The sequence below is a fragment of the Saccoglossus kowalevskii genome, chromosome 19 (genome assembly GCF_978046115.1).
Source record: "Saccoglossus kowalevskii chromosome 19, keSacKowa6.1, whole genome shotgun sequence".
In the NCBI taxonomy this organism is placed as follows: Eukaryota; Metazoa; Hemichordata; class Enteropneusta; family Harrimaniidae; genus Saccoglossus; species Saccoglossus kowalevskii.
The window spans coordinates 31650785-31677393 of record NC_140659.1 but is presented as its reverse complement, the minus strand read 5'-3'; the positions used below and the strand labels follow the sequence as shown (position 1 = coordinate 31677393).

The window sequence follows — 26609 nt, the reverse complement described above, 5'->3', positions numbered from 1 at the left end:
TTTGATTGAGTAACGTGTTGTAGAATGCAGATACGGGCATGCAAAATACACTTGTGAAAAGCTTGAAGTCTGGCGATTCTAAAAATATATACTTTCCTGGGTCTATTTGTAGTCATTTAGTCACAACTGGAAAATGAAAACAAGTATGCAAATAATAGTCCCGCTACCTTAATTCAGGTCTTTGTACATTACCAGGACCTGGGTTTGTTTAAGTATAACCACTATAATTCCATTCAAAATGTAGCCCTGACCCCCCCCCCCCTCTACAGTTTCCAGAGATTCATAATGGTACAACCCATTTATCCACTAGACTACTGAAACTATTACTACGTTCACGTTACGGGATCTCGGCACGTGTCGAAATTTTTAAGCAGTTGTGTTTGCAGAGGGATTACAGCAGTTGTGTTCATGTTATTGGGCTCGTGCCGAAATCACGCTCTCATTCGTCGATCTGTTGGCCCAAACGATACGCATATGATGATAATAATAATTGTTATAGTGAAATTATATCCATTTGTTGCAATGGTGTTTATTACGATTCCTCGTACACATGAACGGCAAAGAAGATTCAAAACACAATTATTTTTTTCACATCAATGTAAAATGTGCAAGAAAATAGAGGTTGTAGCAGCACATAAATATGCATCGCTGATGACGGTTTGCATTCATTACTACAGCATCCGACCATCTACTATATATCCGAATTTCCTGTCATCGTCATTTCATGCTAGTATCAATCAACTTATGTTTTTCTTAAATTTACCACCGAGGGCGTGATTTCGGCTCGTGCCGAGCGTTCAGACAGCAAATCTCGGCACGTGCCGAGTTTCGGTCCCAAGCATCCATCGGGACCGAGATCGAGTTCTTTTCGGCACGTGCCGACTCGGTCCTGACCGTTCACACACAATTTTCGGCACGTGCCGACTCGGTCCCGAGTCTCAGCACGCGCCGAGATCTCTAACGTGAACGCCACTTACATTTAGACCACATGTGTCAATAAGCCTGGCCAAGATTTATAAACAGTAACTGCAAAGTGTTTTCACAGATCTTCAACTTTGTGACCCGGTATTTCAGTGATTGCTGTTTATAATGGAATGCAATTTTTACAGTTTGAAGATAGTATACAACAACATTTCTGACCACTTTCTTCATGATTTCAACATTAATTTCTTATAAAAACCAAACAAAAACCAGACTGTGGTCCATTTCTGTCACTGATTCAGATAAAGGTAATGACGTCACTGAAAACCCTAGCATTACATCTAACCTAATTATTTATTCTTTGCATGCTCAGTTGTTCTCTCAGTGTTGTTGGGAGAGGTAATTTTGGATGAAAATCATGAAAATAACCCACTTAGGATTTCAGATCTGGGAAAAACAAATCATGTGCATATTCAACAGAGACTTGTTCATTAACCTGCCAAGTTTTACAATATCTGCTGCAGAATTTCTGAGAAAATGTTGAAGATGTGAAGGAAACATCACAGACAGAAACCGGAAATAAGAAACTATGCTTCCCTTTTCAGGCTGCATCTGAAATGGGGACTACCGGTAAATATAATATTGGTGAATAATGGTGAAGCAAAAAGACAACTTAACAAAAATTAATCTAATATTAGTTTATTTATTTTTATTTATTTAATGACAAAACACCAACTTTGTAAGGTAGAGCAGTAGGGGTCACTAACAACTATAATATTGACATATTTGAGCACATCAAAATACTTACAATTTTATAGTTTTCCAATTCTTTAGGGTCAATACCAGCTGGATTGAAGATACTACCATCTATTTCTGCAATTCCTATACATTTAGCACCGTGACGATGTAGATAACGCATACTGTGAAGACCTACATTACCAAAACCCTAGATAATTTGAAATACACAGTAGCAACATTTTATTTATTGCTAGACTAATTTAAAGTTTTGACAAAGTACACAAAAGAAATGAAATGTTTGTAATATTCGTATTAATGGTATTACATTGATACAACTTACCTGGACAATAAATGTCTTGTCACCAAATCCAGGAGTTGTACCAATTGCACTCATATATGATGCTTCATGTACAAAGTTCTCAATACCATGGTAAATTCCCTACATGATAAAATTAATATGGAAATTTCAATCATGATAACATAAAAAATAAGAAAAGATTGATATGAATGTATGTTGTACCTTGGTGTCATAAAAACCGCATGGGACTGTCCCGGCATGCGTGGGGGCGAACGGGTAAAAATACCTAACGCGCGGGGCAGCGGCAGCAATCCTTGTACTGTATAATATTTATTTATGCTCAAAATTTGAAACAGAGTGGCGAATTCGAGCAGCTATCCACACTTTTTATGATCAACGCCCAGGCATTCGGGCGAGTCAAGTCCGCCATGTTGTTTACTAATGTTGGTTAGCGTTTAACAATAAGACCATTCGATCCAATACCATTTGATTCATGGGGTGACAATGCTACACACACATAGCTTTTCTTGATAGCTACACAACTGTAGCCATGAAGTAACTTAAATAGACCATTTTTTTTCTTCAAGATTCGATGTTATGCATGGAATTGATCGTGAAAAATGAGACAAACAGAGGTCATAGCCTTGTAGTGGCATTAAAACATCACTTGCAATTCGATAAACACGAAAGTATTTTATTGGTATTTGCACGCTATACTCATTTGATGGTGGTCAATTTTGATGAAGTGAGGATATCACAACATTATACTGTAAAATACTTTATTTTAGCTGGAATTAATGTTCGCTGAAATGACTTTTCAGTGTTTTGTATGGAATTTAATTTTACTTATTTATTTATTTTTGATGAGTTGAATGTAAAATATAGGAAAAAAGATATATTCGCTGGATTTTATTTTCACTGAATCATTTCTTTGGCAAAAATAAAATAGTAAAAATAATTCCTAGCAAAAATAAAGTATTTTACAGTAGTCCAATCTGAAAGCTTGACACTTCAACACTGAACAATAAACATAGTTGAACTCTGGTGACCTTGCCCTTTGTTATATAATATAATTCCCTTTATCATAGTTTGTTTCAATATAAATATGCATTGTCATAATTAATTTTGAATACAAACAAGTTTTGGGGTTGAACCAACAGTGGGGAATCAGTCTACCGAATGTCCTTAAAAGATGTAAATATCTTACAAAAACATTGGTGCCTTATTTGTTTAATTATTTTAAGGAACATAATTTCCAGCTTTATTCAAAGTAATTCAGATATTTTAGAATAAAAACAAATGTCTCATTGCAAAAAAAAAGTGCTGCATTTAGATGTGAATAGATTTATAAAACATGCAAGATAACAGAAAAATTTAGCTGGCTTTAGTCCAAGTATTTTGTACAGGTGTCTGCCAAAAATTAATGATTCACTGAGACAAATATGAACTGCCTCATTGTGTGACTACTGTATTATATGAAAAGTAAAAAAAAACACCCTTTATGAATAGCTATCATGTTGCAAGCTCTGCTTTGTATGCAAATCAACTTAAATAGTTGGTGTCCAGTGGAGGGAGAAGTCAACAGTACTGTTGCCTCTTGAGAATCTACATCTTCAAACACTGCAATCTTTGAAGTGCATTTTTAAACTAGTATTATAAAAACTCTATCATTCTGTTCTAATAGCTGAAACATATTCCTGTGAGTTTTCATTTGTCGAATGAACTGTTTGTCAAATACAGAATACATATATTTTAGAACAATTTTCTTTTTAAAATGTTGATGAAATGTTTTGCTTTTAATGTATTTTTTATGTATTGTTTTTGATTTGATAAACTTTGAACTAAACAGATTTTCTATTAGCTTCAGATCTTGATCAAAGTTAGGCACCCAGTTCATAGGAGTGCTTATATTGATTTTCTGACATCTTGTTTTCTGTAAAGATTTTATTGGTAGGTTTGCAAATGTGTATCAGACTGTGCACTTTCTCCATGAGTTGGTTTTGAAACCCAGTATGGGAATCTGAGATACATTACCAAAGATATTATTACAAGATAAATCATTTGCTTCATTGAACACATACAACAATGCATATTTCCACTGAGATCAGTGACCTTTGATGTGTATCACCAGTGATCAGTCAAGCAGAAACAGTCAAAATATTTTATCAGATTTTCTCAATTTTTGCATGATATTTTCATACAGGACATCTGTTGTTCAAACTCAGGGAAGACTTTATACTGATGAATAAGGTGACCAAGTTTGATAAAGTTTGGAATAGAATTAGTAAAGTTATTATGCACACAATAACAATTATTAACGACGACGACGACGACGACAACAACGACAACGCCGGACAAAATTTGTCCCTTAATATACCTTTCCCTTCCATCTTTGATGGTACGGGCAAGGTAAAAAATGAATTTTTAATTTCAAATCAAATCATTTGATTTTTGCAGCAGACATTCAATCCACACTTTACACGAGATCTCACAGTGAGCGAAAAATGTTGATCAGCTTTTAATGTTTCATGGATTTTATCAGGAATGAGAGTCAGATTATCAGAATTCAAAATCAAATTGCTTAGCTAATCACAACGTTACAAACATACATGTAGTTGGTCCATTCACAATGTGGATAGGTTGTTAAAAAGCATGATTTCTTTCCTATTAGGCTGAGAAAAAAAATATCACTGTTTCTCATTTCCGCGCGCATCATTTTGAACTATGCGCCTCAAACGTGTTTTTTTTCCTTCTAAAGCATTCCAAAATGGTCTTGTACTCTCAAATTTGCCCCACTTTAGCTCAGTATTAAAAAAAAAAAAAAAATCACCTCGTCACCTCATTTCAAAATTTCCATGAAACGAGAAACAGAGAATTTTTTTTTCCTCGCCTTAACAACATCTTAATATTTGGGATCTTTTCCCAAAACAGGTTAGTCTCATTATTACATCCAAGAAAAAACTGGTATTCACAGATATCACAATATTTGTAATAAACTATGCATGGTGTACTACATCTAAAATGAAAAGTTCTAAACTTACACGTCCAGTGGCAGAGGGACGTCCATGAATGCCACCTTGACTAATTGGTTTACCAGTAACACAGGCAGCAGCATTGATATCGTTGTAACCTACAAATAATCATCTGGATTCAATGGTATCTTGCATACCTGAGTACTTATGCAGTGAATTACTTATACCACATTGGAGGCCACACAAATTTGATTCTGCATCATTTATTTGAACAATAATGAATCCTCCACAGCACCATATTGGATGCAGAAAAGGGTCTATGGTAAAACAAGCCATGCATGGGCACAGTCCTCGTTAGTTATCAAATTTAAGATATATAGTTTTGTTTATAGTAATAGTTTGAACATAAACATGGAAATGGATCCAGAAGCTGATGCTTGATTATGAGGGTTTTTTTAACATTAAAATGATAGACATTCAATCATCTTGTATCTAATTATAAAACAAGTACTTATTGGGAAATATTTCTCTGGAACAGCATTAATTAAAACAAAATGGCCATCGGTCGATAATTTTGAATCAGAACTTGAAACAAATGCATAGTAATTACTAAGTGTCACATGAAGTGCAATGTTGCTGTAAAACATGATTGCAATCAGCCAAAGGATGTCAGAGACATGGCAAAAGAACTGAGTTCATTATGAAATGGAATTGAAGAAATGCTTGATTTTTTAAAAATTAAATTCGCCGCCATTTGGCCATCTTGAATCTGATTGTCAAACTAATATCTGTGCATATGTGCGACATGATGTATATATAATGTTTGTACATGATCAGTCAAAGCATGTCAGATGTTGCTCTGGAACATCATCCATAATCAAAGAAAGCTTAGAAAGAACTCCCATGTGCTGAGAGTATTGGAGACACATTAAATATAATTCGAAATTACTTAGCTGAAAACTAATTATGCAAATCAGAAAATTAATATGACCAGATTTGAGTGTAAAACTAATGAGGTCTGCGCAATGTAACAGAAAATCTATGTCTCCAAGTTTAATTGAAATGTGATTAGAACCAAAAAATTATGAATTATTATGCTTATTAGGGAATTAATATGAACAGATTTTTACCCCAAACTAATTAGGTTTGTACATTGTCCTAGAGCATCTTTGTACTAAGTTTCATTGAAAAATCCAAAACTTCAACCCCTCTAAAAAATCGACCGTCTATTTATTTGCCGGGTTTCGGTGTTTTATTTACCTCCAAATTTTCGACTCCACTAAAAATTGCCGACTCATTCTTATTCGAAAATTGCGACCAGTTTTAGTTTTCCCCCAAACGAAAAAAAAAACGATGTGAGCGTTCAAACGGGACCTTCCTCAAAGGCATGTATCCGGGTTTCTGATTGACTGAGAGATTTTTATTTTATTGGTAACGAAAATATATTCTAAATAAACGAAGTTTCAAATAAAAACGAACACAAAAACCTCGGCATGCTGCGTTTCTGAATTGTTGATTATTACTGTACTCAGTAGTGATTATAATAATGTACACAAAATAAATTTGTTGAATGGTTATGAAATACAAATAAAAGTCAACTTAATTTCATCGTAAGTGAATGATTCCGGTCTCGTATAAACGTTTGATGCTGTAGGATATCCGCCATGTTCTCTTAGGTCAAATAGGTCAAATCGCTAATTAACCAATCAAAAAGCTGGATGATGCCAACGTGTTCAAATTACCATAGCTTATTTAAATATGTTAATGTTATTGAACGCAATGCGGAAGAGATTGATGTTGTAGTACGATATTTTGGCTTGGATTTTGATGCGAAAACGGCATGGTTTTTTTTAAATAAAAAAATTAGTTGTTTTTAAAAAATAAACTGGTCATCTGAAGAATAATTTAACATTGTTCACAGTGATAACAGCTCATTCTCGAAAGGAAGCTTACCCGCTCACGCTAGTCACGATAAAAATCATACACGTGTACTCTTGAATAGACAGACGTCAATGACTACGGTAAAACTTAGACTCTATTTTAGCCGGCAGGATTGATTGAAATGTCCGAAAAATGACGCCAAAATACACCTTAAAAGTCCCATTTTATTTTCTTAAATCCCATTTTATTTTTTAATCCAAGGGCGAATTTACGGCAGAATTTGGTCCCTCAAATAAGGGACACGTGAGCTTTGATTCTAACCGGATACATTGCACTGGGTCGGGGAGATCGTTTGCTAAACTTCCATGTATCTTTTGTCCAATGGGTACCTGTACTTCGAACATTCGCAAGTTTTCCTAGGTAGTGCGAGACAGCTTTGTCTTTTGACCTATTAGTTTTGTGCTGACCTCTTCTCCGCGTCTTGATGTTTTGTTTTGCTTGTCATAATACTCACTGATTGATGACTTTGTTTAGATTTTGAGTTACAACTCGGCCACGACCTTTGCTTTTACCGTGAAACATGAGGAAGTTTACGTCAATTGACGGACATTGCATTTTTTAAAAACTAATGAAGCACACTGTCTATCATCCCCATTTTTTTTTGCTGATTTCTATTCTGAAAAATTCGACCGTCCGAAAATGCACCTTAATTTTGACTCTAAAAACACGTCACATTTCTGACACAAATTATTTAAAACCGGTCGAAATTTTGGAGTTTTTACGGTACTTTAGATATCAGTGTGAAAGCTTAAAATTGGTTAATTATGCAAATTAGGTAATTAATATGTACAGATTTTAACCCACAATTATTCAGGTCTGTCTATTGTCCTACAGCATCCATGTACATTCATTGATATGTGATGTACAGTACCTGAGATATCAGTGTGAAAGTTGGTTAATTATGCAAATTAGGTGATTAATATGCACAAATATTTACCGGAAACTAATTGGGTCTGCATAATTCTAGATTCATTGAAATGTGATGATTAGTACTTTAGATATCAGTAGAAAAGCTGAAAATTAATTATGCAAATTAGGTAATTAATATACACAATTATTTACCCTAAAACTAATTAGGTCTCTGCATAGTCCTAAAGAATCTATGTACCAAGTTTCATTGAAATGCGATGATTAGTACTTGAGATACCCGTGGAAAAGCTGAAAATTAACTAATTATGCAAATTAGGTGATTAATATGCACAAATATTTATCAAAAACAATCAATCTCTGCATAGTCCTTGAGTATGTAAGTACCAAGTTTCATTGAAATGTAATGCTAACTACTTATATCAAATGCTGAAAATTAATTAATTATGCAAATTAGGTAATTAATATGTACTGATATTACCATAAAAACTATCAGGTCTGTGCAGTGTCGTATGACATCTATGTACCAAGTTTCATTGAAATGTGATGATTAGTACTTGAGATATCAGTGGAAAAACCGAAAATTGACTAATCATTATGCAAATTAGGTAATTAGTATCCACGGATTATTACCAAAAACTAATCAAAACCTAGCATTAGTTCAGAGCATCTATGTACCAAGTTTCATCGAAATCCAATGAGTGGTTGTTTAGATATTAGTGGAACAGTCATGGAACCACTAAAAAATAGCTAATTATCATGCAAATTAGGTAATTAATATGCACGGATTTTTACCAAAAATTAATCAAATCTGCGCATATGTTCAGAGCATCTATGTACCAAGTTTCATCAAAATCCAATGAGTGGTTCTTTAGATATCAGTGGAACAGTCATAGAACAGCTAAAAATTAGCTAATTATCATGCAAATTAGGTAATTAACGAGCATGGATTTTTACCAAAACCTAATCAAATCTGTGCATTGGCCCAGAGCATCTATGCACCAAGTTTCATCAAAAACCGATGTATGGTTCTTGAGATAGCAGTGGAACAGTCGGACACACATACACACACACACACACACACACATACACACATACACACATACACACACACATACAGACACACTAACTGCAAAGACTCCCATTTTGTGCTTCGCACATGGGAGTCAAAAACAAAATGGCCACAAGTCACCCATTTAGGAGCCGATTCGTAAAACAAATTAATGTGCATCAAGGTCTCATAATGTGCAGTGTATGTATCAATTTTGAATGAAATCTATCCATAAACGACTGAGATCCGGTTCCGGAATGCCAGAAATGCTGGATTTTTGGCACAAACATTACCACCATTCGGCCATTTTGAATCGGATAGTCAAACCAATATATCTGTATATCTAAGACATGATGTATAATGAATATATAAAATTTGAACATATTCAGTGAAAGCAGGTCAGAGATATTGCTCTAGAACCACATTCATCAAAACAAAATGGCCACCAACTGTGAAAAAAAACATCTGTAAACTGCCAAGATCCGGTTCCGGAATGCCAGAAATGCTTGATTTTGATGACTTTTAGCAAAAAAATTATGCCAGTCGGCCATCTTGAAGCAGACCATGAAACAAATAGATGTTCTTATGTATACTATTATATATGATGTATGTGTGAAGTTTGAATGTAATCGGTCCAGGCAAGTCTAAGATACAAGTCCGAATGCACACATGCATGCACAAAGGAAATCCACAAGTCCCTGTTTTCGGATGGCATCAGAACAGGGACTAATAATTTGTGAGGCATAGCTGAACACATCTCAATTAGACCCTTCTCCTCATCCAATATGGTGCTGAATTAAACAAATTTGTAATAGTTACATTTGTGGGTTTTTTGTTGAAATGAATTATTATTATGTGATAAATTAATGTAAAGCTAATTCTGATAGTGGTGTTATATAGATAATATTGATTAGGTTTATTCAAGTGATTTCTTTTCAGCGGTAAGATTGATAAATGTAAAGTTTTCCCAATTGATACAATATGAAATACAGCAACTATTATAACCAGGCACACAATTTCATTTTGAGGAACAACAAAACTTCTGGGTTCACAAGCAAGACACCACACACGACAATAATTGTTTTTGCCATATCTTTTGAACTACATTCTATGCCCCTACTGTGTGCTTATTCAGGTTTGGGGCCTACTTCTGGTGGTACAGGGTGTATTTTACCACAGCTTGCATAATTAAGAACATGTTCTTGACTAATCAGAATTGATTCATATGTCCCAGTATACTGTAAAAGCAGGATGTGAATATATGATTATATATTGCAATGTTTATACATAACTTGAACTTACCAATAGTGTGGGCATATGTATCTGCCATCCAACTCATTTCTTTTTCACCTGTACCCATATCTGGGGCAGGAACATCCACACCTGGACCTGAGTGAAAATCAATTGAATTATTTTCACTATTTATTTTAACACAATTGCAATAATCTCATAAAGAAGCATTATACAATACAACTTAAATTAACTAACTCTATTGCAGGGTATATGCTATAATAAAAGTTAATCAAACTAAATAAGTACTCCATTGTCTGTATAGCCAGTTCAGTAAGAGGGTCTTTAGTTTGAATCAGCCAAGACTAGTATCACTGTCTTGTCATGGAATGAGTTTAAGTGCAACTTTGGTGATTTGATGCTACATATGTGACTTGGTTTAAGAAGGCACCCATTTTCAAGGCCAAATTTAATAAAATTATTTTAGCCTACTGGAATAATACAGGGAATAAAACTGTATTTTTCAAAGACACCAAGACAATGCATGCATCTGTGAAGTTCATGCCCTGAATGTATGTGAATAAAAGAAGAAACAGCACATCAACTGTGAGTCTGCACTAACACTTAAGGTGAAATCATTCTAACAATTATGGTTAAACAGCATTACATTAAATTTATAACAATTTTACTTACCAATGAAGTTCTTTTTAGCCAATTCAAGGGTAAATCTTCGAGTAATTCTTTCAAGCTCAAAGTCTGAATACTTGCGAGGATCAATCTTGACACCAGCTTTAGCACCACCAAATGGAACATCAACAACCGCACATTTATATGTCATCAATGCAGCTAAAGCTTGTACTTCATCAGCACAAACATCTAAACTATAACGCATACCTGGAATATAAGAGATATTCACTTTTAGTAATAATAGAACTAGGTTTAAAGACACACATCCATGCTATAACACATACCTGGAATATAAGAGATATTCAATTTTAGTAATAATAGAACTAGGTTTAAAGACAAACATCCATGCTATAACGCATACCTGGAATATAAGAGATATTCACTTTTAGTAATAATAGAACTAGGTTTAAAGACAAACATCCATGCTATAACGCATACCTGGAATATAAGAGATATTCAATTTTAGTAATAATAGAACTAGGTTTAAAGACACACATCCATGCTATAACGCATACCTGGAATATAAGAGATATTCACTTTTAGTAATAATAGAACTAGGTTTAAAGACAAACATCCATGCTATAACGCATACCTGGAATATAAGAGATATTCACTTTTAGTAATAATAGAACTAGGTTTAAAGACACACATCCATGCTATAACGCATACCTGGAATATAAGAGATATTCAATTTTAGTAATAATAGAACTAGGTTTAAAGACAAACATCCATGCTATAACGCATACCTGGAATATAAGAGATATTCACTTTTAGTAATAATAGAACTAGGTTTAAAGACAAACATCCATGCTATAACGCATACCTGGCATATAAGAGATATTCACTTTTAGTAATAATAGAACTAGGTTTAAAGACAAACATCCATGCTATAACGCATACCTGGAATATAAGAGATATTCACTTTTAGTAATAATAGAACTAGGTTTAAAGACACACATACATGCTATAACGCATACCTGGAATATAAGAGATATTCAATTTTAGTAATAATAGAACTAGGTTTAAAGACAAACATCCATGCTATAACACATACCTGGAATATAAGAGATATTCACTTTTAGTAATAATAGAACTAGGTTTAAAGACAAACATCCATGCTATAACGCATACCTGGAATATAAGAGATATTCACTTTTAGTAATAATAGAACTAGGTTTAAAGACACACATACATGCTATAACGCATACCTGGAATATAAGAGATATTCAATTTTAGTAATAATAGAACTAGGTTTAAAGACAAACATCCATGCTATAACGCATACCTGGAATATAAGAGATATTCAATTTTAGTAATAATAGAACTAGGTTTAAAGACAAACATCCATGCTATAACGCATACCAGGAATATAAGAGATATTCAATTTTAGTAATAATAGAACTAGGTTTAAAGACAAACATCCATGCTATAACGCATACCTGGAATATAAGAGATATTCAATTTTAGTAATAATAGAACTAGGTTTAAAGACAAACATCCATGCTATAACGCATACCTGGAATATAAGAGATATTCACTTTTAGTAATAATAGAACTAGGTTTAAAGACAAACATCCATGCTATAACGCATACCTGGAATATAAGAGATATTCAATTTTAGTAATAATAGAACTAGGTTTAAAGACAAACATCCATGCTATAACGCATACCAGGAATATAAGAGATATTCAATTTTAGTAATAATAGAACTAGGTTTAAAGACAAACATCCATGCTATAACGCATACCTGGAATATAAGAGATATTCAATTTTAGTAATAATAGAACTAGGTTTAAAGACAAACATCCATGCTATAACGCATACCTGGAATATAAGAGATATTCAATTTTAGTAATAATAGAACTAGGTTTAAAGACACACATCCATGCTATAACGCATTCCTGGAATATAAGAGATATTCACTTTTAGTAATAATAGAACTAGGTTTAAAGACACACATCCATGCTATAACGCATACCTGGAATATAAGAGATATTCAATTTTAGTAATAATAGAACTAGGTTTAAAGACACACATCCATGCTATAACGCATTCCTGGAATATAAGAGATATTCACTTTTAGTAATAATAGAACTAGGTTTAAAGACACACATCCATGCTATAACGCATACCTGGAATATAAGAGATATTCACTTTTAGTAATAATAAAACTAGGTTTAAAGACACACATACATGCTATAACGCATACCTGGAATATAAGAGATATTCACTTTTAGTAATAATAGAACTAGGTTTAAAGACACACATACATGTATATAAAGTGGAATGGTTGGATTTAATAATAGATACAGTAATTTGGGATAATTCTCTATTTCATCATTTCAATTATAGCCTAACACAGTCTTTTCAAATGTAGATAAGCAAAGTGTTCTAATATTCATTCTTAATTGAGAGCCTTCTTTCAAAATGGCTGCCAATGAGTCAAGAAAATCAATTTATACGTGGAAACAAAACATAGGTTACTCAGTCTTCATTACATTTTGTTGATATAATGTTGCTGATGCTCAAAAGAAACATCAAGATCAAATGTTTTATCATGATTATAATAATAATTTAATAATTTTATTAACACTTACACATTCCCCGGAGGGATTGGCAATGGTTACAAAAGATTATAAACAAGACATGATGCAATTTACATTCATCAGGCCCAGAAATAAACAAGAATGTTTGTCACCACATACTACTTCAAAGATTAGTAATAACACAGCTTACTTTTGTTGAAAATCAAGAACATTTTTTTTTTCAGGAAAAATTGAAATTGAGCACAATAATGACAATTTTAAAATAAAAAATATAAAAACAAGCCATGCATGGCACAGCCCCATCAACTATCAAATTTAAGATGTATAGTTTTGTTTATAGTAATATAGTTTGAATGTAAACATGTCAAGAGATATGGACCCAGAGGCTGATGCTTGATTATGATTTTTTTAACATTTAAAATGATTGACATTTAGTTATCTTGTATCTGATCGTCAAAAGAGTACTTGTACAGATTGAGAAATATTGCTCTGAAACAGCATTAATTAAAACAAAATGGCCACCGGTCAGCCATTTTGAATCGGATCGTCAAATCTGTATATCTATGATGTATAACGAATATATAAAATTTGAACATAATCAGTCAAGGCATGTAAGAGATATTGCTCTATAACCGCATTCTTTGAAAACAAAATGGCCACTAGTCAGCCATTTTGAATCCGATATGAAAAAAAAATGACATGCATCAGGGACCCAACAAAATCCACCCATAAACGACTAAGATCCGGTTCCGGAATTCCAGAAAAGCTTGATTTTAATGATTTTTCAGCACAAAAATGGCCGCCATGGACGCACACACAGAGGTCAATCCACTGTGTCTGAACAGGGACTAAAAACATTGATTTTGGGAAAAGAAATTAAAACGAAACATTTCACTTTGTGTATTTTTGAAAATGCTAGATGCAAACTAATAAGTGACTCAAACGATCAATTACAGGAAATATATGGCAATTAAATTATTTCTAGTAGGCAGCAGGTTTTATCATTGGAGATTTATACAAATTATTTCTATAAATAGCTAGAATTCACTCACCTCCTTTACATGGTGTTCTATGCTGACTGTGTTCGGCACGGTAACCCTCAATCATCTCCCAATCACCATTGTCTCGTCTCAAAGGAAACACCACACTCAGGACATGGTTACATGGCTTGATAAGAGCTGTATATAAAATAAATCTATTTCGTTTGGTGATGATAACATTATACAATATGCTATACAATATGAAATTCAATTTGATTTGCTGGTAGGGCTTATGAAAATGGAGACAAAATAATAATCAACCATACAAGCAAATGTATTTTTATGTCAACTTGAAAAATTATTAATCTAAATATATGCACACTTTTTATTATGTCTTGAACTGTGTATGAACTGTTGTTTGTGTGATGCAAATTTTGTCAGTGGTTAACACACAATGCAGGAAAAAGTGATACCGGTAATACTACGGTAGTATTCCTAAGTCGTATTGTATCGTATAGTATTTGAGGTACTATGTGTATGTCATAGTACGAGTACCTGCTAACCTATTGCAGATAATTACATATATCAGTCTGATTATATTCAACGATTCTACCAAATTTGACTTTTTGCAGAAATACAATGCAATTTTGCCAAACATTGATTTGATAGTCATTTAGTATTTTATGCAATACTTCATTTCAATCAGACTTTCCATTTTTTTAATGATTCGTGGTGTTGGTGGCATAACAAGAGCGTCACAAATGTAAGATGTATCTGCATTCTGGTTTGTGGAGAACTTACAGTGACACATCAGGCAGCCAAGTATTGACTGTTCAAGGCATGTTTAGAATATATCTTCTGATTGATACATGTACCACTTAAAAGGCATTAACAATTAGAAAATGTTTTCTTAATCTGTTCTTCTATGCTAGAAACTGCAGGTCCATGGCGTGTTTTTTGTATCTTTAAAGGGGACCTACCTGTTTCCAAACCTACCAATCGTATTCAAAATAAGTCGGACTGCAGCCAACATTTGCGATTTTCAATCAAAATATGGCACCCAACAGGCCATTTTGAATGTGATCAAGGAAAAACAGATCTGCAGTATATGTTTAGAACTACATGCATGTACCAACAAAAATTGGTCTATGACCTTCTGAGGAAGTGGATGGACGGACAACCTAAATTACTTACATTCAAACCATGTCAAGTTGGGGGCTCAAAACAAAACAAAAAAAATTTTCAATGTTGTTTTTTTTTGGAACAAAAATGAAAATACAAATCAACATGCTCATTATGTCTTGTCTTTGTAACTAAATCAGTCAAGGTACATCTAAGAAATGGTTCAAGACACAAGAAAATAACAATATTATTGCACATTATACATGGAAATGTCTCTTTGGCAGAAAAGTATCTTACCAAAACAAAATAGTTTGTACTAAATGATTTAGAATCAATTAAAAATTAGTTAAACCTGTAGTTTGTTACAAGACATGAATTCTCAAATTCAGGCACAAGACAGACTTTACACAAATGGGGAATGGTTTTCTTCATTTCCATTAAATTCTTACATAGAATGCCATTAACTCGCTTCACTTTTTCTTCTCTGGGTATCTTAGCAGGATATTCTTCAACTAAAACATCTGCAACAAGCGCTACCCCTTTATCATAATACTCTTCAACCATTTTGAAAAAATTTGGGTCATCTGCTGAAAATGAATATTGGAAAAAAATCAAATGTTAGTGGACCATATAATTATACCATGGGGTATACCCGGCCTAACCAGTCTGCTCTTCATTTTCACATAGCTGTCCGTGAGAATGTCCAGTGACAATAACCATAGAGGTAAAAGACAGAAGGAGTTAGAACAAAGGTTCCATTTACCAGTACTCAGTAATTATAATGTTTGCTTGTTAATCTAGCAGTAAACAACAAATTATCTACAGATAATAAGGTGATTTATCATATAACAGATGTACTTCAGGACCCCCAGGGAATATTCAAAAACCGTCGGGCTAAAGGTCATTGTTAAAAATGGCGTCCCTGGAAAGTTGTGTACATGTTCGCGAAGACGAAGTCGATGATTGTTTCAATATAGCGAAAGTAAATGAAATTGAAGAAGTCCTGATTGAAGAGGATATATGCTGTATATTATGTTGTGGACCAGAAACAGAGAACATGTTAGCATGTGATTCTGATAAATGCCCCATTGAGTGGTGGCACTATGAATACCGATAAAAAATCAAAAACAGTTCAAGTTTCCATAGTCTACTGCATGCGCAGAGTACTTCGGAAGGACATTAGTTTTAACACCATTGCAAAAATCGTAAAAAAGGCTTCAATTTAAACTAACACATAAGTGGGCCAATTTGGTGCAACCCTGCAGTAGAAATTCCATGGAAAAACGGAAAAACAGATAATTTTAAAAATTCAAACAAGGAATAAACTTGTCATAACAATGGCAATCTTTCTAGATGAATCGTGCAAGTAAAATTACCCTTATTCTTGTAAAACACTGCTTAGCAAGCGAGAAAAAAAAAGACCCGACTTTGGTTACAAGGACAGTGAACGCTAGCGTCGGAAATGATCATGGGTATCAAAGGACGTTTAAACAGACAAGAAAAGAGGATTAACTCAACTAGGAAATTTAATAGGCTTAAATCAGTTGTAACTCCTTCTGTCTTTTACCTCCATGCAATAACTATAACATTTCTCCCACAAGGATGAGTACACATTTGATTGGTTGATTACATGTAGAAGCACATATAAACAAAACAAATTGTTGTATATAATGTTGTTATATATCTGTTATAATAAACCAACACAGTAACATGGCCATTTTAGTACATGCACCCTATCCTAATTAGCACTCAATAATAAAAGCTTAGAAAGAACTTTAATGTACTGAGAATAATGCAGGCATATTTAATCAAACTTTAAGGTTAGCCTTTTAAAAAAGAAGTTTGACAACTGATATTGGTCTGCTATTTAAGATGCACAACGTGAAAACAATGATCTACAGTATTAAAGTTTATCTGTGGTTTGCAGTCGGATTTAGAAGAGCACTTCTACTGGTACCACAAGTTTAACTTAAATCTGATCTTTTGTTATATGATTATGCATATTAGACAATTAGTATGCTCAAATTTCAATCTAAAACTACCGGTAATCTGGTCTTAAGCATTGTCCCAAGGCACTTACATGTACATGCCCAATAGTTGTTTTTTTGAGATAAAGGTGGAAAATTTAGGCAAATTAGATAATTAATATGCTACATGCATATTACCTAATTTGCCTAATTTCAACCCAAAACTAATCAGGTCTATGTACGAAGTTTCATTAGAATGTGACGATTAATTCTTGAAAAATCTGTGGAAAAGCCAAATATTTAATTATTATGCATAAATATTATGGATATATTTAAACCCAAAACTAATTAGGAAACCAGACACCCAGAAGTTGGGGAAGTTGTGTTCAACATGGGTTCCATGTGACATAAACAAGGTGTGTAAAATACATTTCAACTTATCTTTAATATTAAAATATTTGTTAGTAATATATAAGAAATCGTTTATTATCACTTTTATTGTATCACTTTATTGTGCAAATGTACACATCGCTTTATACCGACTGAGCTTGAATGTAGCAAAACAGAATTAAACCCTGAACGTCATACTATGTGTGAATGTGATAGGCAACACTGAATATTGTTGTTATTAAACCAATCACAGTGCTATATACTGTATATACTACATATACAAAGCTGACACGTACATCTGTGTGACCAAAGTCTGAACTGAATATGACAATGATTTATGAACTTTAAACTCTTGTATATGGAAAGGTTACCGATACTATTAAAATTGACATCCAGGATACAAGTGACAGTAAAAAACTGTATCTGCATCTGTACATTTTTCAACATTCAAATTTCCCATTATTCTCAGGAGTGAACATCCGGGCTAGTTGTTGAGACTCTCCTGACTACCGCTACATGTGCAACCTATATAAATTTGGTTGTTCAGGTTTACCCCAACGTTGAGTTTGTGACGTTTCCTAGACTTTAAGCTATTTTCACTAGCTCTTCGACCGGTGTTATACAGCAACTCGCACATAGCCCATAGGTGCACGTCCAATCAACATAGCACGTTCTGTGATGTAGCTTCGCCCCAAGAATATGATGTCAACTACATTTGCACATAACATGTTCAAAGTTATTAATGTAAAATTTAAATACTTTGTATATTGAATGTAGTAGCACTGGCTATCATCTTTCATTATATTATACTGTGGAATACTTTATTTTCGCTGGAATTAATTTTCGCTGAAAAGGCTTTTTGGGCGTTTTGTATGGATTTTATTTTCACTGATTTTTGATGAGTTTAATGTGAAATATAGGAAAAAAAGTATATTCGCTGGATTTTATTTTCACGGAATCATCCCTTCAGCGAAAATAGCAAAAATAAATTCTAAGCGAAAATAAAGTATTCTACAGTAATAACAATTTTATTCAACACAAAAATCTACTACATAGAGTAATTTTAGGGTTGTAAAACAAAAACATAAAATAATACTTCACACAACTAAAATCACAAATAGCACATTAAATACATGTACATGTAGGAACAAGGAAAAACATGATAAGCTGATGTTATTGTTTAAGAAAAAGCAAAACTGAAATACAGTTCACTCCACCAAAATCACAAATAAAACATTATGACATCATTACAAGCAGAGAAAAGATGTAATCATAAGTTTATCATGAACATACTGCAAAGTATCAGGCAATGATTTTGTCAATCTCTATGCATTGGTTCAATCATCTTCTCTAGTGTCTGGTTCAATATAATTGTTATACTGTCTTCATTCATACTGCCTTCTTTCATGTAATTCAATATGCAAATAATTAAGTGACCGGTATATACAATTGAAATGGAGGAAGGGTACTGGAAGGGCGGGTTAGGATTAGAGTTATGGGTGAGGGGGCCCTAAGAAACTCTACTAGAAACTTTATTATCTTGAAAACATTAAGGGACGAACGTCAAAAGATCGATGTCGGATAAAAAACTTATTTCCTTTAGTTTGTGGGTGGGGGGTTTTGACCTCAAAAAGTTTCCATCCTACAAAAACGATTTTATTTTTTAATGAAGTCAAAAAAATCTTGGAGTATTTGTAGTTCGTTTTTTTTTTTTCTATCCAATCATGGACAGAAATAACCAAAAAGGGAAAAAAAACAGAAAAATGGTTTGGTTCGAGTGTAAATCTGTGCGTCAAATAAGGTGCATTTGTAAAATCTTTTTACACCCACCGACAACCAACTGCTATGCAATACTACTGTCCGATTATCAATTTGTATTTAATGGTGAATGTAGTCTGACGCCATGACCAATATTTATCAATTAAGTCTCAGTGGGGGGTAGGGGGGTTTGGAAAAACTAAAGGAATTAAGTTTTTTATCCGACATCGATCTTTTGACGTCGTCCCTAAAGGCACTTGCAAAATGAGATTAGGGTTGGGTTGAGTTTGTATAACCCTAACCCTAATTCTAACCCAACCCAGGCCATCCTATCCCATCCCATCCCTAAACACATGTTGCAGGTGCCCATGGTGACAGTGTTGCTATATGCGTAGACAGTGGGGCTTGTTTTGTTTTTTGTGTCTCGTGAATTTGTCAACTTCTCGCGATTCAGTTTCGACATCTTTGGACAGCAGACAGCACAAGTGCGAGAGTCGTTCTAACAGGAAAATAGATAAATCAACTCCTCCGATCATATGTCTTAACAAATGAAGTAAGGAACCATATCTCAATTCCAGTCCGGACCAAAATATCATCTCAAGTTTTAAAATTTATGATGATGTTTCAGGGTGACTGCCGGGGTGACTGGCATCAGCTCGTGAGGTCCGTCTTAAACTGACCTTTCGTTCGACAAAATTACAATTATTAATAAAAGAGGGGGGGAATCGGTCGATACAGATACGCATATTAAATAAACAGTGGGAACATATAAAATAAAATCAGACTTACCATTTAAACACCGGCTAGATGTACTAAATTTGTGTTGTGATATCGCAGGAATCGCAAGTCTTGGGAGCTGCTGCTGACAAGACACGTTCGCGCCATGCTTCAGGACCGTCGCTGCAGCACGAAACATTTTGACTTTAAAACGTAATTTAACCTAAAATTCAACAAATTCAAATTCATAAAAAATACTAATATAGTCTATGAAATTCAAACAGCTGAACTCACTACATCCGTTTCCGATAAGTGACCTTATGGATACGTAGGCTGAGGTCAGATGGAAATTGGAGTGTCTGTCACGTGGGGTGTTTTCAGCCAATTACATTGTAGAAAAAAACGTAAGGTGATGTCATTGACGCTGCAGGTCGGCGTCTTCTAGGGGGACGGTCGATTCATCCCAAATCACATTCGTCCCAAGTTGATTCGTCCCAAGTCGATTCGTCCCACAAGTTAATTCGTCTCACAAGTTGATTCGTCCCAAAGTCGATTCGTCAGATTTAAGGTTAGCCCACTACTAACTCGCCAAATAAGATTTCTAGACATCTCGACCCAAGACACTTCGACCCAAATTGGACATCTCGACCCAGACACCTGGGCATCGTTGCGTCATTTTGTTTTAGCCGACGTTATATACAAATCATTGTACACCTTACCTACAACGCTGAGTTATTAGATAATAAATACAAATACACCGTACAAGTTATTAGTTAATAAATACAAATACACCGTTCACGCAACGTGGAGTTATTAGTTAGCGTGTCAGTAGCAGTTGGCATAGAAATTGACCCTGTTCAAGATCGTAATGCTGACTAAAAATTTAAAAAATGGACGAATGTGAATTGGGACGAATCGACTCGTGGGACGAATGTGAATTGTGACGAATCGACTCGTGGGACGAATGTGAATTGTGACGAATCGACTCGTGGGACGAATGTGAATTGTGACGAATCGACTTGTGGGACGAATGTGTTGGGACGAAAGTGAATTGGGACGAATTGACTGTGAATCGTCTTCTACACCGATGTTTGTGCAGGGACAGCGCTTCCTGCGACGACACAACGAAGGTGATGTCACTCTAGCGTTATGGTATGACGTCATACTGTTTTCTTTGGAAGTGGACAAATTCACAAAATCATTGCTTATTTAGTCCTGCCACAGTCCCTCAACATTTGAGAGAATATAACTATTATATAAATACTGTTTACTTTTACTATTATCTGTAACTATTGCCACTCTCTCCGGGAAGTAAGTGTTAATAAATAAATAAATAAATAAATAAATAAATAAATAAATAAATAAATAAATAAATAAATAAATAAATAAATAAATAACTGGTAAAATTTATGAAAGGAGAAGTCAAGGCAAACAACATAATGCTCTCAGATGAAAGCTTCACAGGATTGTGGGTAAAGTGTGACATCATATCTACTGTTGTGAAAAATTGAGAAAATGCTTTTATCTGTAACGGGAAATATACTGATGTGAATCAGATATTGCCAAAGAAATAAAATAAATAAATACGGTATCACATGTATAATCTACTTGCATTGATAAATGGTATACAATACAAACAATTGAGCATTTGGTAGAAAAATACAAAAATGAATATGTTTAGTTCTGTTGCCATGACAACTACTGTTATATATGCATGTTCTGAACCGTTACATGTATATGCTTCCATATTCTAAACTTTCAACCAATTCAAGTTTGACTTTTGAAGTTATAGACGAAATCATTTTCTCACAACAGTGGATTTGATATGAAAAATATAACAAAATAAACTTGTCTTTTTGACAGAAAAATGTACTATGTACATGTTAGTAGTTGATTAAAACATATCACCAGATGTATGACTTTATAGTGTTATGCCGATGTTCACAAAACCCAGATAAAAAAATGTAGTCAAACGAACTACTTTTCGATCAAACATCCATGAAAATAGTAATCTTTGAGCTATTTACCATTGGTTCATATGGAAATAAATGCATCTTTTCTTTTTTTTAAATCGTAAAATTATGTGCCATTTTTGAAAGAACAGAAAATTAAGATAATTGTTTCACCCCATTTATTTGACCTGGTCGACCTCAAGCGTATTCATATTAGTTAAAATTAAATTTTCTTAATTAAATAATTGGGTTATCCCACTGAAAATAATAGTTTATCCCTAAATTCCGGGGTTATCCCAATGAAAATAATAGTTCCATCCCTAAACTTCAGGGTTATCCCAATGAAAATAATAGTTCCTCCCTAAACTCCGGGGTTATCCCAATGAAAATAATAGTTCCTCCCTAAACTTCAGGGTTATCCCAATGAAAATAATAGTTCCATCCCTAAACTTCAGGGTTATCCCAATGAAAATAATAGTTCATCCCTAAACTATAGGGTTCATACATGAAATTAAAAAATAAATGGTAATTGGGGTTCAGAGAGTCAATAGTTCATTGTCTGTTCTTTTGTCCAGTTGTGAGTCCAATCTGGCATGATCATATGACAGATTGGTGGAACAACATAACCAGAAATAAAATAAAGCTTACAATTAGCGATGTTATGTTAGGGTACAAATGGCGAAATAAACAGACAAATAATTTATTTTTTAATTTCATCCCGCTGTTGTTAAAACATTGGGTGTATGTTAGTAAATTTAAGAAACGTAGTCTTAATTTTAATACTTTTCAAACAGTGGCCTTTTTTTCATCAAAAGTTCAATGTAGGATAAAAAAAACTTAAAGGGGCACCTTCCAGTTAAGCCTAATCTCACAACAAATTTACTTTCTGGATTAAAATAACAATGGGTTACAAAAGATAGATTAACATTGTAAACAACATAAACAATAGTGTTCCATGATTCTTTGGTGCAATCCGTGGGATTGAGCGGTTCCCCTTTAATTCCTCTAGTCCCCCCACCCCACTGAAACTTAATTGATAAATATTGACCATGGCGTCAGACTACATTCACCATTAAATACAAATTGATAATCGGACAGTAGTATGACATAGCAGTTGGTTGTCAGGTGGGTGTAAAAAGACTTTACAAATGCATTAATAACAAAGAAAAACAAGTTTTATTTGTACTTTTCTTTTAAGAAGTACATGTACATTCAATTCACAAACTACTTTCTGGGTTCTGCGCATGCTCTAGATCCATGCCCTGAAATTGATCTCATTTGACGCACATATTTACACTCGGACCAAAATTGTTCAACTAAACCGAAAGTCAAATTAGCATAACAACGCTTTTGGCCTTTGTCGTGTCGCCATATTGACAACTACAACATTTAAAGCTTAGTTGGGGAAATTCACTCCATTAAATTAAATTGCGTTCACCATGCTAGGCAATTAAAAAATGTATTTGCGCTAAACTTGAACTACGCTCAAGATCTGCACTTTCTCATATCATAAACACGGGTTTCGCTTACTAAAATTAAAATATGATTTGGGTTGCAGTCACAGTAGCTATCGCCGCGGTAAGTAGTCTCTCACCTCTTGGTTATAATTGTCGTCCAAATAATTCACGTCCGAAATTTTGGTTCCCTGACGCCTCTAATAAATGAGCTATATTACCGCTGGACTGAATCAATAATTTATAACCAAAAAATGATGATTTTTTACCCCGACATTTTTCGCTCAGAAAGCCATTCACACTAAATTTTGATTCCCCGGGCGCCACTAGTAAATAACCTATAAGCGATGGGCTGAATCATTCATTCAAAAAACATGGAAGAATGATGGGCGAACACTCGACACATTCGTCATGATATTGCATTACATTGCGTTTTTGTCATGCCATAAATTGCGTTTTTAGAGTCCCTCAATTTTTTTTCAAAGACTGCAATTATAAAAATTCGTCGTGAAATTCACGTTCAGTAAGTTACGTTTTCGGATTATCTCAAATTTGTTTTGACCTTTGTCACCTATTCCCACATCAGAGTGAGTTACAGCATTAATATTTGTTCCCCGGGAATCTTCGCTGATCATACCTAATTAATATGCAGAACCATGGTCTTCAGGACAAGCAACCATGATGACCTTAAAATTGAGAAAGGCAGACATAATAATGTGCCACTAGATAAAAGAACATGTGATATGTGCAGCCAAATATAATTGAGGATGAGCATTATTTTGTAATGAAATGTCCAGCTTACAGTCACCATAAGGACAAATTATTCCTGACTGCACAAAATAAAGTTCCAAGTTTTGACAAAGAAAATAGCCAGAATAAATTCATTTTGATTATGAGAAACCATACTCTAGCACCAGCCTTAGCTGTCTTCATAAAAATCAGCTATGGAACAAAACAGCAACAACTATCAGTGTATTAGACTACATTTTGTGTTCATTCTATAATCTGTATTCTATGATGAAATTGTTTTTGCGTATCTGTTAATCGACTTAATTACCTGAATGGCTGTGTTATGTCTGGCACCGTTTAGGCCATGTGAAGTTTTGGACGGAACTTGGCTCAGTGATTTGGAACTAATTACGAGATAACCGTCGCTATTCGGAATTCTATTTCTGACAGTTGGTATTCGTAGTTATTAATGTAGTGAACGATTAATCAAAAGATATGACATATTCAGTACTTAGTGTGATTGGCTGTATAATCATAGGTTATACAGGTTACGCCCTAGAGTCTTTTTACTGTTTTGTAATTGGTTAGAGTTTTGAAAATGAATAAAGTTGTTTTGAGTTGGTCTTGGCGAGTACTCCACGACAGAGGAAGTCCAGTCCTGGGGAGTCTTGGGGCGAGCCTAGAGGCAGTCCAGTCCTGGAGAGTCTTGGGGCGAGCCTTGAGGCAGTCCAGTCTTGGGCTAGTCTTGGGTCAGCCTTGCGATAGTCTTGGGGATTTTTCCCCAGGGCGCTGTGTCTTATAGAATGCTCGACTGGCCGACTAAGACGAGAGTTGAAACGTATTTCGCTGTGTGTGTCTTATTTCACTGTAAAGCTTAAGTGACTTCCCCGATCCCGCACCTCGAGGGGACGCGATATAGAGACGAGACAAGATTCCCCCCTGACACGTGTGGAGGACCCCAGAGAGAAGAATTCACCCCTGATAATTCACCATTGGCTGCAAATTGTCTTTATTGTTTTTGATTTGTTTTATATTTTTTAGGAAAGTTTTTATTTTTTGTTTTCCTTTTTAGATTGTAGTTTTTTAATTTCTTTCTGTAATATCCTTTTTATCCTTTCCTAAGGATTTTATGCGTCTAATAAAAAATAAAAATAAATAGTGTTAAGGGACTGTGATGTAATCGATAATCATAATGTTGACGTCGCCGTACGTAAACATACACTCTCGAACTGGACAACATTCAGACAACCAAGCAAATGAAAGATATATCAGTTAAATCAACCATGAAGACTGATGATTCTATTTATGGCCTGATGACCGGAATAGCTGTATTGTTCATTTCTATGCAATTGTGATTCTCAATTTCTGTGTAAAATATTGCTGCTATGGACAGCGACGACTGACAGACTATACGGGCAACTGACATTTATCTTTTTTTTAACTATTTTAACTTAATTTGCTCATCTTTCCAGATATTACTTAAATTTAGGTTTTTAAAATCTGTTTCACACCAGATACCCAGTTTATACCAAGCTTGTATGCTTCACATTTCCTGAACCCTCCTTCATCCAATATTGTATCAGTTGTGTTGTATTCTGCATTGTAAGATGGTCACTACCTAATTCAATTAGCAAGTTTGAAGCTCTGCTGTTTCCCTTCAATAAAAACTTGCAGAATTTGGTATAAAGTTTTTCCATGCTTTTTTGTGTGTGCAATAATATCACTAGACCATATTTCAGTGCAGTATAAGAGAATTGGGCTAACTACTGCATCAAACATCTTCAAATGAATTCTGAGTGGTGAACAACTGATTCATTTTGAAGCAGGCCTGAAGATCGTTGTTTTGTAGGTCTGGTCTATCGTAAGTACAGGGCATGGGATTGACGTCATCACAGATGGCACCACGGACAATAAATAATGCCAGTGGCGACGCGTACCATGACATTAGGGGCATTCCATTTAAGAAAATGGGGGGGGGGGGTAGTTGAAAAGAAACACCAAAATAACAAGGGGTGAAACGGTTGAAATCGAGGTGTCGAGAAGGGTGACACCAGTGCATTTTTTCGCGCTGTCATGTCTGTAAATTTTTCTTTTTCTTGACTTGTGCCAATTTTTTTCTCCGTAACAACTTGCATGCACTTTTCTCTCGGTGTTTTGTTGGCATTTGTTTTAAAACAAATCTCCCCTAAGAATATGACCCGCGATTTTTGTTATTTCCTAAATCCCCCAGCTTACTCCCAGTTTCCAAATGGGAGTGGAATTCTTACCTTTTCTGCACATGATTATTCA

The 26609-nt window shown here is 34.4% G+C and overlaps 1 protein-coding gene across 2 annotated transcripts in view; it reads right to left on the bottom strand.

The window, feature by feature from the left end:
* LOC100373825 (glutamate dehydrogenase, mitochondrial-like) overlaps positions 1 to 20530 on the bottom strand; it is a 31893-nt gene extending 11363 nt beyond the window's left edge. The window contains exons 1-8 of one of the 2 annotated variants that reach the window (XM_085494003.1): positions 20258 to 20530; positions 15803 to 15940; positions 14304 to 14429; positions 10712 to 10912; positions 10091 to 10177; positions 4999 to 5087; positions 2000 to 2098; positions 1730 to 1867 (exon numbers count right to left, since the gene is read on the bottom strand). In XM_085494003.1, coding sequence (XP_085350129.1) covers positions 1730 to 1867; positions 2000 to 2098; positions 4999 to 5087; positions 10091 to 10177; positions 10712 to 10912; positions 14304 to 14429; positions 15803 to 15940; positions 20258 to 20384 — 1005 coding nt within the window. In that variant the 5' untranslated portion in view covers positions 20385 to 20530. The remainder of the gene's footprint in view (positions 1 to 1729; positions 1868 to 1999; positions 2099 to 4998; positions 5088 to 10090; positions 10178 to 10711; positions 10913 to 14303; positions 14430 to 15802; positions 15941 to 20257) is intronic. The other variant, XM_085494004.1, reaches the window with a different exon arrangement.
* Between the last annotated feature and the right edge of the window lie 6079 nt (positions 20531 to 26609).